Genomic DNA, 14,059 nt, shown 5'->3' on the forward strand with positions numbered 1-14,059 from the left:
ACCTTTAGAGGCAGAGATCTGATGGTTAAGAGCACAGGGCATGCACCCAGGTTTAAATCCCACCACTGCTAATTATATAGTTGTGGGAAATTATGTAAACTCTCCGGACTCCTGTTTCCTCATCTGCCAATTGGGCAACAAGGATATACGCATCATAGTGATATTCTCAGGAAAAAAAAATGAGCCAATACTTGAAAGTTCTTAACTCATAATAATTTCTCAATAAATTTAAGTCATTTTAAATTTTTTTTCTTGTTTTTTTTTCTACTCTGTCACCAAAGCTAGAGTGCAGTAACATGATCATGTTCACTGCAGTCTTGAACACCTGGGCTCAAGCGATCCGCCCATCTCAGTCTCTCAAGTAGCTGAGACTACAGGTGTCTGCCACCATGCCAAGCTAATTTTCAAATTCTTTTGTTGAGATGGCATCCCACTATGTTCCCAGGCTGGTCTGGATGTCCTAGGCTCAAGTGATCCTACTATCTCAGCCTCCCAAAGGGCTGGGATTATAGGCCTGAGACACTGCGCCAAGCTTCATTTTTCTTAAGAAAGCTTGACTTATTTTTTTAAAGAGTAAAGATGCATATGAAGGAAGGTCTTGCTTTTAAATAAAGGAAAGTGTTTTTATTATATTAATAACATTACAACATAGTGCAAAGATCAAAAATTCATTGAAAAGTGCACATCCAGAAATTCTTGTGGCTGATGGATTTGGTCCAATATCTTGAGAGAAGATTTAGCACAAATATTCAGCACTATCTAGAATCACTGTGTACTATGTGATTTCTTAGAGAAAACATTCAATAAAAACGATATAAAGTGCTGATTTTATTTTAGGGAATATAAATTATAATTTAATTTATAATGTTATTATTTCAGTTTTGGCTTTCTAGGCTGCTATCTCCATTGTAAGGCCTGACAACATTACTGTGTAGCATGTCTTCCCTTTTTTCTGTTGTTTCTTACTTTTCCAGTTTTCCTCAACTTCCTCCCTCATCCCACCAAACCAATATTCCTAATGTTCAAAAGAGTGATCAACGTAATAGCTAGAATTCCGTGGCTTATTTTTAAATAAAGGAAAGTATTTTTATTATATTAAAAACATTACAACATAGTGCAAAGATCAATTATTCATTGAAAAATGCATATTCAGAAATTCTTGTGGTTGATGGACTTGGTCCAATATCTAGAGAGAAGATTTAGCACAAACATTCAGCACCATCTAGAATCACTGTGTACTATGTGATTTCTTAGAGAAAACATTCAACAAAAACAATTCAAAATTGGAAATACACAATAAAGGTGAATTAAATTAAAATTTAAGTGTGGTTTGGTTATGAGGGGATTAGACCATAAAGGAGGTAGGCTCTGGGGTTGTAAGTGCTATTCTTCTGGCTCAGCTCCCTTTTCCCCAATCTACTGATGGATTTAATTTTTTTTTTTTTCTGGGCTATTTAGATTTAGCTCTGGGTTTTGATGTATTCCTGGACTCAGTATCTCTGGGGTTGGCACAGACCAGCTGACCTCTTTTAGTCTGGAAGCTATGGGGAAAGGCAGAAGATTAAGAAAGATCTAGCCAGCTGGGAAATTCCTGGGCCCGTGGTGGCTCCTTCCATCTCTCTTTCTGACTTGCTATCTCAGAGTCTGTCTCTTTCTTAGCAATCAGCTCCCATGCCTTAGTGTTCCAGTTTCCCAGAGTATCTCATGAGAATCTCTTCAGTCAACACCCTCCTGCTGCCATGTCTTCCCCCTCTCTTCCTCTGCCCTTGGCCAGCCTCTTCTGTCTCCCTGATGACCCTGGACTGCTCAGAAAATACCTCAGAGACTCTTCTGTGCCAGTTCTGGAGGTCAAAAGTCTGAAATGGGCCTCACTGGGCTAAAACCAAGCTGTTAGTGGGGTGGCAATTGTTTTTGGAGGCTGTAGGGGAGAATCCAATTTCTTGCCTTTATTGGCTCTTAGAGGCTGCCCACATGGGTTGGCTATAGTGGGCAATGGATAGTCCAGATCTTCTCACATTGTGTCAATCTGATACTGACACTCCTTCCTCCCTTATAAGGATCCTTGTGATTATGCTGGGCTTACTCAGATACTCCAGGATATTCTCCCGATCTCAAAGTCAGTGATTAGCAACCTTAATTCCTTCTTGCTGTGTACAGGTCTCAGGGATTAGGATGCGGACATTCTTTTGGGGGAAATGTTATTCTGACTACCACAGTAAGTCAGCATGTATCTTTAAAATAAGGACTTTAAAATCCCACACAATCAAAATACCGTTACTTATTTGCCATCTGTGTATTCTCCTCAGTCTGTTCATGTTTTTTGCTCATTTTCTAAGCGGATGGTACATTTGCTTACTTTCGAGTTTTGAGAATTATTTGTATATTCTGAATACAAGTCCTTTGTCAATTAAGTGGTTTGTAATTACTTTTTCCCAGTCTGTAATTTGTCTTTTCATCCTCTTGACAAGGTCTTTTTGAAGAGCAAGATTTTAAAATTTTGATGAAATCTAATTTGTTGCTTTTTTCTTTTATGGATTATGCATGCTTTTGGTATCAAATCTGATTTTTTTTTTTTACCCAGTCCTAGGTCCTAAAATTGTTTTTCCTATTTATTTTATTTTTATTTTATTATTTTTTTTAAAGACAGAGTCTGGTTCTGTCACCCAGGCTGGAGTGCACTGGCGCAATCTTAGCTCACTGCAACTTCCACCTCTTGGGCTCAATTCTTATTTTTTTCTAAATGTCTTATCTTACATAACACACATGTCCCAGTTTATTTGACTTCTCCAACTTTAATGGGAGTTTGAATCACCCTGTCATGAAGTCTATGATCCATTTTGAGTTAATTTTTGCACAAGGTATGAAGTTTATGTTGAGATTTGTTTTTTGGTCTTTGATGTCCAATTGCTCAGGTACTATTTGTTAAAAAGGCTATCTTTCCATTTGTTTTTTCATAAATGTTTGGTAGAACTTGCTTATGAAGCCAGCTAGGTATGAAGATGTTTTCTAATAAAGGTTTTTAATTATTGATTTAATTCCTTGGTAGAAATAAAACCATTCATATTTTCTGTATCTTCTGGTAACACATTCTTGTGTCAATAAATTATATTCTTAATAAGGGAGAAAAAGGACTATACTCTAAAGCACTAGCAAAATGTAGCAAGCATGTGTCAGCCTGAGCAGGGGAAGTAGACTTGGGTTTGAATTTTGAGGGTGCTTGATAAAAGGAGTTGGAATGTAAGCCTCTATAAGACACAACTTACTGACTTGGGAGTATTCTTTCTGGGTATAGGCTGTAACCTCTTGACAAGGAGCCGAGAGTTGGTACAGATTTGTTGCCAGAAAGGCTCCAGAAGCCTGAGAAAGCAATGGCTCATGCTGAGTGAAGTTAAAATACCCGAATTGCCATGACAGATGGAGAAGGAAGGGATTAGAAGAGTCATGGAAGTGGTCATGCTGGAGTGGATACATTACAGGAGGCCAGAAGGCTCACCAGATTATGTTCCATGGGAATGCACTCTTCACCAAAGCCACCGGGACTCCCTGGTAAGAGGAGCACCAGCATCTCTAAGAAGTTAGTGGTCCAGCCTTCTTTATAGACTAGGGCTGATGGTAAAAGTGACTGTCACAAAACTTGGCCCATTGATAGCTCTCTCTTCTTGAAGCAGTGGGGCCCTCTCTCCTTGAAGCAGTGAAGCTGTCTCACTTTGAAGCAGTAGAGGGTAGGTAGCAGCATTTAACAAACAGAAGCCAAGGGGTTCTAAATATCATTATAGACAGCAAGGTTGGAGTGACAATCAAGGGGTCTTGTCCCATGGAGAGTTGTGGCAATGGTTAATAGAACAAGCATCCTTAGAGGGAAGGTGAAGTGGAAATCTCTGAAACTGTCCCCTTCTCCCAGGAAAAGAGAGTAGATTAGAAACAATATTGCAATCTAGTGGAGGGGCTGGTGGAAAGTAATGCCACCATTAAGGATATAAAAAATGCAAGGAAAATGGTTATTATCATATCTATTTAATTTGCAAGTCTGGCTTCTGCAGAAACTGGATGGATCCTAGAGAATGACTGTGGAACACTGTGAGCTCAACCAATTAGTAGCCTGATTGCAGCTTCTATAAACAGGTGCTGACTCATGCCAGGAATGAAGTACATGTTATGTACTTTCATTTGATTGATTGATTTGTTATGTACTTTGATTGATTTGGCAAATGCATTCTGTCCCATAAAAAGTAGGAAAGAGGATAAGAAAAAGTTCCCATTCACGTGAATGGAAAATACTCATTTACAGTTTTCCCTTGGACTTTTAACTCTCATCTTCTGCATACTATAGTTTGAAGAGATCTGAATTTTCATGTATCTCTCAGAACAACACAGTGATCCGTTACGTTGGTGACATCCTGCTGGTAGGGCATGATAGACAAGAAGTGGCCATATGTTGGACACCATGTAAGACATATGCATTCTGGCTGGGTGCGGTGGCTCCTGCCTGTAATCCCAGCACTTTGGGAGGCCAAGGTGGGTGGATCACCTGAGGTTGGGAGTTCAAGACCAGCCTGGCCAACATGTAGAAACCCCATCTCTACTAAAAATACAAAATTAGCCAGGCATGGTGGCACATGCCTATAATCCCGGCTACTTGGAAGACTTAGGCAGGAGAATCGCTTGAACCCAGGAGGTGGAGGTTGCGGCAAGCCAAGATTGTGCCATTGCACTGCAGCCTGGGCAACAAGAGAAAAACTCCATCTCAAAAAAAAAAGAAGAAAGAAAAAGAAAAAGAAAAAACATATGTATTCCATGAGGTGGGAGACAAATCTTATAAATATTTATAGACTTGTCATTTCAGCAAAGGTTTTATGGGTTCAGTTGTCAGGGGCATACAGGGATATCTCCTTTAAAGTGAAAAACAAATTAACATAATATATTAGCACAAGGATAAGAAAATAAACCATTGGAACAGAACAGAAATTCCAAAAGCAGACCACACGTATATGGATCCAACATGGCACCGCAAAACAAAGGGAAAATGATGATTGTGATGTTTAATTTTACATGTCAACTTGACTGGGCCATGAGGTACCAGACATTTGATCAATCATTACCCTGGGTGCTTCTGTGAGGGCATTTTTGGATGAGATTTACATTGAAATCAATAAGCTGAGTAAAGCAGATTGCCTTCTCTAATGTGGTGGGCTTCATTCAATTAGTTGGAGGTCTGAATAGAACAAAAAGGCTGACCCTCCTGCCTGTAACAGGGAATTCCTCTTGCCTGATTGCTTTCACACTGGGACATGGGTTTTTCTCCTGCCTTTGAACTTAAACTGAAACATCGTCTCTTCCTGGGCCTTAAGCCTGCCCATTCTCAGGCTTTGAACTCAAACTGGGACTACACTTGCAGCTCTCCTGGGTCTCCAGCTTGCCAGCTCACCCTGCAGATCTTGGAACTTGTCAGCCTTCATAATTAAATGAGCCAATTCTCTAATTTCTTATTTTGTATACACACACCATTGGTTCTGTGTCTCTGGGGAATCCTGACTTATACAATGGATTTACCAATGAGTTGCCAAGGTCCATTGGGTATTCATGTGGCAAAAAATAAATCTTGAACCCTTCTTCACACCAAACATAAAAATCAACTCCAGATGGATTGTAATTTAAATATTAATGCTAAAACAATAAAGCTTCTACAAGTTAACAGAGGAGGATATCTTTATTGCCTTAGGATAGGGGAAGATTTCTCATTAGATCACAAAAGGCCTAACTGTATATAAAAGATTGAAGCATGTGACTCTATTAAAAGGAAGAACAATTGTGAAAATCCATTAAAGCATTCTGCTCTACCAAAGAAGGCTGTGACCACTCATTTCTGAGAAATATCTGTCAAGTGAAAACATAATCACATGATTATGCATAATCCTAAGCATAATCCCTGGGTGCTTCCAACTCCTAGTCACACATGTGGAGATACAACTTCCCCATAAGCACCTCAATCAACAAGTGAACCACTCGTTTGTGTACCCTAAACCTTTCAAGTAACCATAGGCAACCCTGGGCTGAGAACTCACATGACACCACCATAGTTAAAATGTCTTGCATCAGCACCTCCAATGTTCCCATGGTCCAGGGCTGCCTATAAAAAGGAGAGATGACAGCTCATACCCCAAAAGGAGGCCAGGAGTTGTGAATTTCCAAGTCCCAGCTCGCTCTGACCACTTCTTTGCCTGCCCAGCATCATGAAGGGCCTTGCAGCTGCCCTCCTTGTCCTCTGCACCATGGCCCTCTGCTCCTGTGCACAAGGTGAGTCTGTCATCCATGTGCTTTGATGGCTCCCTGGGCAGAAGTCAGGCCACATCTTCCAGGTGCTGTGGCCTGAAAACCCCCCATGTGAAATTAGGGATCCTCCAATGGGGTTTCAAAGTGACATCATTGTTTTCTTCAAGAAGGTTGAAAAGCAGTCTATTGATCTGGGTGGCAGGATGGGAGTCAGAGAAGTTTTATCCTACTGAGATAAATGAGATGGTTGAAGTTTAATTCATTGGGTTATTAGCATGAGGTAGAATCTAGGTCTATTTAGTTCTCTGGTGCTGGTAAGTTTTACAATGACCTCAGCAGTCTCCTAGAGTTCAACCCCTTGGGTAACATAAAAGATGTCTATACTCTTCTCAGCTATCTATGATTTAATCGATTAGAAAAAAAATTCCCCAAGGAGAGTTAGGAGAAGGGAATAGACTATTCAGAGAGCTTGATTCCCTGTAGGGTAAAATAAAGACTAAAATGGAGATAAGACTAGGAAAATTAAGGAGAAACAAGCAAGAAGCCAGAGTATTTCCAGCTTTCTTTTCCTGCAGGCCTCAACTCTGAGCTATGCTGTCTCCCTTTGCTCCTATGTGACCCGCCTGGGCTTCTTCTCCTGAGCAGCTCCTGTTGCCCTTGTTCCCTCAGATTAGATTCATACCCCATGCATCTGCTGCTTCTCCTACACCTCCCAGTAGATGCACTGCAAATTTTTGGTTGCCTATTATAAAACCAGTGGTGAGTGGTCTTAAAATTAAAATCCTTTAATTACTTTATACTGTCAATATTCACTTAATTTTTATCACATATTTGCTCTTCCTGTTCTCTTAAATTCTTCTGCATCTCTGAGCTCCATCTGCAATCACTTTTCTTCTGCCTAAAGGAATCCTCTTGGTATTTTTGTAACTGTGGGTCTTCTGATAGTGAAGTCTCCATTTTTAGCTTGCTTGGAAATGTCTTCATTTTACCTTCACACTGGATATTAAAGTCCATATTAGCTCCCACCTCCTACTTGTGCTTACATGCTCCTTGTCCCTTGTCCCGTGGGTTGTCTCCTCCATATGCCCTATCTGCAGACAGAAGGACTGGTGCTCACATTACGCCAGGGCAAGAGCACTGGCTGCTGGAGTCAGCAAATTTGCAGTGGATCTGGAGAAACATAACAGAGGCAGGAGACAAGGGGGTGCCTTAACTGTGAGGGAATCGGCATCCAGAGCCTGAGAAAAACCAAGTAAACTTCATCCACCCTTGAAAATGGACCAGCAAGAAGTTGATGAAGACCTCACTGCTCAGGGCTGTGGAGTAGGGCACAAAAGGAACTAAGGAAGTCATTTATCCTTGACTTTGAATGTTTCTTTTAAATCTCTGCCTCTGTCTTACTCTCACTCCCTTGCTCCCTCCTCAGGGAGTATAGCTCTTGAAACGCTGGCCTTTGTTCCATCTCTTTTGGGTAGGAACTTCTTTCAGTCTACAGAGACTTTTCCCAGCAAGAGACCCTCTTCTGTAAATCGCTCTAGGAGTAGAGCTTCTCGGTAGAACTGAGGGAACTCTGCCACTTCCGCAACCTAGGAACCAACTAGACCCAGAGTTTGCATCTTGTGAATGACTGAGTTAGGCCTCAGTTTTCCCAACTAAAAATGTGTTCTAGCCCTCTCCTGCCTTTCAGATCTAAGTTAGAGATCTAAGTCCTCGGAAAATAGCCCAGAACATTTTGAAACCTTTTGTGAAGTTCTTTGATTTTACTTAGAGGATCTTAATCCACAAGAATTAAGTGATTATGGCTTAAAAGTCTGCCCAGAGCATAGGGAAACAACTATAAAATGAAGAAAGGACAAGGGTCAAAAGAGTCTCACGGGACAGATGAGACTTGTGAGCTGATGGCCATGGAGAGGAGATGGAGGGCACCAAAGAAGACCTGTTCAGTGTTGGGCAGGCAGAGGAGTGTAGGCAATGCCAAGACAGGACTGGGCACTTGCTGCCTGCCTACATCCTTCTGGGGTCCAAGCCATGTCTCCAACCCTTTACAGGCAACTCTAAACCATGAGGAGCTGGAGACTGGGGATGACCAGAGGGGAAGATGTTAAGTGCATGGTGTTATGCTCTGAGTTGTACATGTTGGGGTACCTTGGGTCCCCCAGGGGTTTAGGACATAAAAAAGCAACTCAACTGCTCACTTGTTGGGACTGAATGTGCAGAAATGTTTTTAACAGTGAGAGAAGGTGAGATGTTAGTGTTGAATTCATACGTACGTGGAGAGATCTTCAGATTAACACTTCCTCCACAGAGCAGATTTCTAATGCTGTGCTGCAGCTCCTCTGACCACATGGTGTGACACAAATGGTGATGCCACAGCGTTCCGGGCAGCACAAGTCACACTTAAACCACACCCTGGGTGAAAAGGACCATTACGTCGTGTTAACCGGAGTGCTTCTAAGAAATGGTTAACTCATGAGGAGGAAGTCAAGAATTGGTGTCACTAAAAGGCCAAGCTTAGCAGGTACCTTCTATCAAGAACAGATCTATTTGTGAATGGCACCATGGTCATTTCCTCCTATGGAACAGATATTTCTAGTGTTGTGTTTCCATTGCACAGAAGTGACATGTAAGATGACACCCCAGAATCTTAAGTAGTTCGAGTTGTGTTTGATCCAGATCCAAATGGACAAAATGGAATAGGGAAAGTCTGGACTATGGGAATAACAAGAATGATGCGGCCAGGCTTTTAACCACTGTTTGATTCATTGAACATTCATAGGTCCCTACAATATGCCATCATTGGGTTTGACACTGGGTAACAGACATGAATATGTATTACATACGGGGTGTCTATATAGATCAGGAGCCTTAGATACCCTTATTTTTTCACCCAGGAAACCTACAGCTAGGAAAATATCCTATAGAAATAACCTCACTTATGGAGAAAGTTTTTTGCATACAGATGTTTGGCATGATTTTTAACAATGAAAAACTGGCCAGTTGCGGTGGCTCGCAGCTGTAATCCTAGCACTTTGGGAGGCCGAGGCAAGCGGATCACCTGAGGTCAGGAGTTCGAGACCAGCCTGGCCAACATGGTGAAACCCCATCTTTACTAAAAATACAAAAATTAGCTGGGTGTGGTGGTACATGCCTGTAGTTCCAGCTACTCAGGAGGCTGAGGTAGGAGAATCGCTTGAACCTGGGAGGTGGAGGTTGCACTGAGCTGGGATCACACCACTGTACTCCATCCTGGGCAACAGAGTGAGACTCCATCTGAAAAAAAAAAAAGAAAGATTGAAAACAGCCCACATACGTTACAGTAGTACATGATAATATTAATGTACTAGGCTTGAGTAAATTAGGCAGTTCTTAAAAATACTGGAATGATGTGGAAAAGTCTTTTAATGTTAAGTACAGTCATGTACGGCATAGCAATGCTTTGGTCAGTGACAAACTGCATATATTATACAGCGGTGGTCCCATAAGATTGTAATTCTGTCTTTGTACTATACCTTTTCTATGTTTAGATATGTTTAGATATGCGAATACTTAATATTTTATTACAGTTGCCTACAGTATTCAGTACAGTGGCATGCTGTGCAACTGTGTAGACTAGAAGCAACAGGCTGTACCATGCAGCGTAGGTGTATGGCAGACTACACCATCTAGGTTTGTGTAAGTCTATGATATTCCCACAATAACAACATGAACTAATGACAAGTTCCTCAGATATATTCTTGTCATTAAGTGATGCATGGCTGTATAAATAAAAAAATACAAAGTTAAAACCTGTATCATGAAAACAGTAATGTCTTCACCCACCAGACACAGTAAAAAGAAGGAAAAAAGCAAATGAGCAAACTGTACTATCATAAGCCTAGGAAAAAAATGCACTGGAAAGAAATACACTAAACTGTGTGTGTGTTTTTTTTTTTGTTTTTGTTTTTTTTTTAAGTGGCTGGGTTTGGGTACTAGAATTTTTCCTACCTTCAGTGAAATTTATTTTCTTCAGATTTTGCATCAGAATGCATATATGCCACAATAGGGAACGTAGAAAAAAACTCTCACGTTCTTGCCTCCATTTGCCTGCTGCCTACCCAGCTTTGAGATCCTAAATGAGTTTTTATTCTTTTCTGTATTTTATATGTTTTCAAAATTAGCTTTACTACTTTTGGGTGTAATCTATAGTTCACATGACAAATCATATAAAAAGTTATTTGAACTAAAAACACTAGTAACATTGCTCTTCTTGTACTCCTATGAGACCCCCTCATATGCTTGTGGATGAGACATTGTGAGGATGTGATGACTGAGAAAGCAGCAGCCTTTTTGCGACCATGAGGTGACAAGCTCAAATAAGAAAAGCCAACGAAATGATGGGGGAAGGGGAGATGTTTTAAGAAGTCTGAGTTCTTGATGACAAATTGAGCTGTTAAACAAACTCAGGGAGGACTACCTATTTAAATTTATTTATTTACCTATTTATTTATTTGAGAGAAGGTCTCACTCTATTGCCCAGGCTGGAGTGCAGTGGCATGATCAGAGGTCACTGTAGGCTTGACTTCCCAGACTGAAGCAATCCTGCTTCAGCCTCCGAAGTAGCTGAAACTACAGGCATGCCCAGCTACTTAAAAAAAAAATTATAGAGACAGGTTCTCACTATGTTGCCCAGGTTGGTCTCACACTCTTGGGTTCTAGCAATCCTCCCACCTTGGCCTCTCCAAGTGCTGGGATTACAGGCATAAGCCACCACGCCTGGCTCTGATTTATTTACTTTTTCAGTTTTAAGGACTAATTATTATTACAAGAGGTGAATATGCCATAATTTATTTAATTGTACATCATCTTTTAATTGTTACAAATAAGCTGTGACAAACACTTTGTTCATCTTTATGTTTATATCCATAGGACAGATCCCTGGCAGAGCACCTTGCTGATCAAAGAATAGCAACTCTTTGAGGCTCATCATTCCTATTAGCCGTCAGTTAACCCAGCTAACTCAGGGACTGGCATATTATAGAGGTTCAGTAAGCCAATGTCTGATAGGCCAACCTCAACCTCGCCCCTCCTGTAGCACTTCCCCAGGTCTGCTGTCTCCATCCAGTGCATGCTTTTCTCTGGGGTTGTGCTTCTCACGATTTTCTGGCATTATCGTCCATGGCACATCTATGCTGTCAGAACAGCTGGGGAGGCTATCAGAAGGTTCTGCTCCATGGGAAAAAGACTTTATCTACAGATCTGCCCTTGGGAGAAGGCACCAGCTAACCCAGTCTCAGGGTGACGCCAGCATCTCACCTCCTCTCACTGTGGAAACCATTTCCTCACCAAGGGAGCGACTGAACCATTTTTGCAAATAACCTGAACTTTTGTGGTGAGGCTCTCCTGGTTTGTGCAATGCACAGCATGACACCAATATCATGATGAAAAATTTCCCCTTCAAAGAGGATGAGGAAGAAACTAATGGGTATAGGCTTAATATCTGGGTGACGAAATAGTCCGTATAACAAACTCCCATGACATGAGTTTACCTATGTAACAAGCCTGCACTTGTACCCCGAACTTAAAAGTTTAAAAAATGAAAAAAGAAAACAAAATTCCTCCTCAGTCTCCCCAAGTTTATATCTTCTAATACCCCAAGGCTGCCTGTACAGAGAAGAGATGGCTGAGACCCCAGAAGGAGGCAGCAGCTACAAGTCCTGAGTTCAGCTCTTCTGGGCCGCCACGTGAACTCACACTCTGCCCAGCATCCTGGGGACCCCCACAGCTGCCGTTGCTGTCCTTTTCTTCACTGACGCCCTCTGCCCTCAGACCCGCTCTGCCCCATGTGAATTTGTCTTTTGCTCTTTTGCCCCCACTGTCTGGCCATGGCTTGGACCCCACTGCCCAAGTCTATCCTTGAGACCTCCAGGTAGAGAACGTCAGTGGGATTTCAGGGACCATTTCCTGAGGAGGGTTTTTCTTCCTAAGGGGTTTCAGCAACTCTATTCTCCTGCTCTGGGAGACAGAGGGAGAGTGAGTGAGTCCCATTCTATGGATGAGAAAATGGAGGCCCATGGGGATTTTGACAAGATCTGGGTCCAGTTGGTTTTCAGTGGTGGGGCCTTGGCTCTTCTTATGAACTCAGATGGAACTCCCCAAGGAGAGATGGGATGGAAAATAGTTTGTTCAGAAACTAAATTTCCAGTAAAGAGACATAGAGATCCAGAACCAAGACAGACAGAGAATGAGAAATACCAAGAGAAAGATGCAGAAATTAAAATTGCAGGGGAAAGAAGAAATGCCAGCTTCCTTCTGGATCTCTTTGTCCCCACATCCCCACCCCAAGCAGTGATGTCTCCCAGTTCTTCCTGACTCTCAAGGAAAGGGACCAGGAGCAGCTGGCTTGCCTTGTGAACAATGACTTGGGATCTTTCTGTCCTGTCTCCTGCAGTGGGTACCACCAACAAAGAGTTCTGCTGCCTCGTCTATACTTCCCGGCAGATTCCACAAAAGTTTATAGTTGACTATTCTGAAACCAGCCCCCAGTGCACCAAACCAGGTGTCATGTAAGTGCCAGTGCTCCTGCCCACCCCTCGGGAGGGAGGCTGGGAGGTCTGGGGTGAGGTCCCCTCAGAGTACTCAGCTCTCTAAGGCCCATCAAGGTGAAGGACTCTATGGGAGGCCCCTGCAGTGTTTTCTGACCTGGCCTGGGGCCTGCAGAGTCCTGAAGAGCCTGCCCCTGGGCAGAGGGAAGAGAGCAGACATGACAACAGGAAGTTGGCTTCCTGAGGAACCCCATCCGAGACACTTGGGGAAGGCCTGTGAACCCCGAAGTTAAGGGGAAATTTTACTGGCGTGAGGACAGGCCCTGAGATGCCTGGGACAGAGAAGGATGCAGAGGCCACAGGATTTCCCTGTTGAATTCATCAGTTCTTAACTCTTCCTCCCTTCTCCACAGCCTCCTCACCAAGAGAAGACGGCAGATCTGTGCTGACCCCAATAAAAAGTGGGTCCAGAAATACATCAGTGACCTGAAGCTGATTGCCTGAGGGGCCCGGAAATTGCGAGGACCCAGTGACACTGGTGGGCCCAGGAGGGAGCAGGAGCCTGAGCCAGGGCAATGACCCTGCCACCCTGGAGGCCACCTCTTCTAAGAGTCCCATCTGCTATGCCCAGCCACATTAACTAACATTAATCTTAGTTTATGCATCATATTTCATTTTGAAACTGATTTCTATTGTTGAACTGCATTATGAAATGAGTATTTTCTCTGACATCTCATGACATTGTCTTTATCACCCTTTCCCTTCAATTCTTTGCACATTCAATGTGTGGATCAATCAGTGTGATTAGCTTTCTCAGCAGACATATGTATCAAATGACAAATGCTTATTGAATGGTTTTGCTCAGCATCACCTTTTAATATATTGGCAGTACTTATATAAAAGGTAAACCAGAATTCTCACTGTGACGACTCTATTGATTTTGTTTCACTAATCGGAATCACAGATTGACAGGAATTCTAAGGGAGGAGTAGAGAAAAGGGGCAGAAACCACAAGATAGGGACCGAGTACTTCTACGGTCATACCAGACGTTTCTGTGGAGATACTTTCCTGAAAAGTTAAAACAGACACCATTATTTTATGAACCATATTGTAACTGAAATGCGATAGAAAAATTTTCTACTTAAATGAATATTTAAGTAGAAAGTAGAAATGAATTGCTGACACTGCAATGCATATTTATGCACACAAGCTCATTTTCATAAAGGAAGCTTTCCTCAGAATGATGGCTAACGTCTGTCGAGGACTT

At 42.1% G+C, this 14,059-nt stretch overlaps 1 protein-coding gene across 1 annotated transcript; it reads left to right on the top strand.

Annotated features, from left to right (window-relative positions):
* The first annotated feature begins 6,168 nt into the window (after window positions 1-6,168).
* Window positions 6,169-13,717, top strand: LOC111529366 (C-C motif chemokine 18). Its single transcript, XM_023196283.3, has 3 exons — window positions 6,169-6,294; window positions 12,698-12,812; window positions 13,205-13,717. The coding sequence occupies exons 1-3, from the start codon at window positions 6,231-6,233 to the stop codon at window positions 13,293-13,295; spliced, it is 270 nt and encodes an 89-aa protein (XP_023052051.2). The 5' UTR covers window positions 6,169-6,230; the 3' UTR covers window positions 13,296-13,717.
* Window positions 13,718-14,059: the final 342 nt, after the last annotated feature.

This window comes from Piliocolobus tephrosceles, chromosome 16 (assembly GCF_002776525.5).
Source record: "Piliocolobus tephrosceles isolate RC106 chromosome 16, ASM277652v3, whole genome shotgun sequence".
NCBI lineage: Eukaryota > Metazoa > Chordata > Mammalia > Primates > Cercopithecidae > Piliocolobus > Piliocolobus tephrosceles.

What these genes read in the sequence shown, in the direction of transcription:
- LOC111529366 (XM_023196283.3), top strand. Translation starts at nt 6,231, where the DNA reads ATGAAGGGCCTTGCAGCTGCCCTCCTTGTCCTCTGCACCATGGCCCTC. An exon ending in CCTCTGCTCCTGTGCACAAG is followed by an intron (nt 6,295 to 12,697) that starts GTGAGTCTGTCA and finishes TGTCTCCTGCAG; the next exon opens with TGGGTACCACCAACAAAGAG. An exon ending in TGCACCAAACCAGGTGTCAT is followed by an intron (nt 12,813 to 13,204) that starts GTAAGTGCCAGT and finishes CCTTCTCCACAG; the next exon opens with CCTCCTCACCAAGAGAAGAC.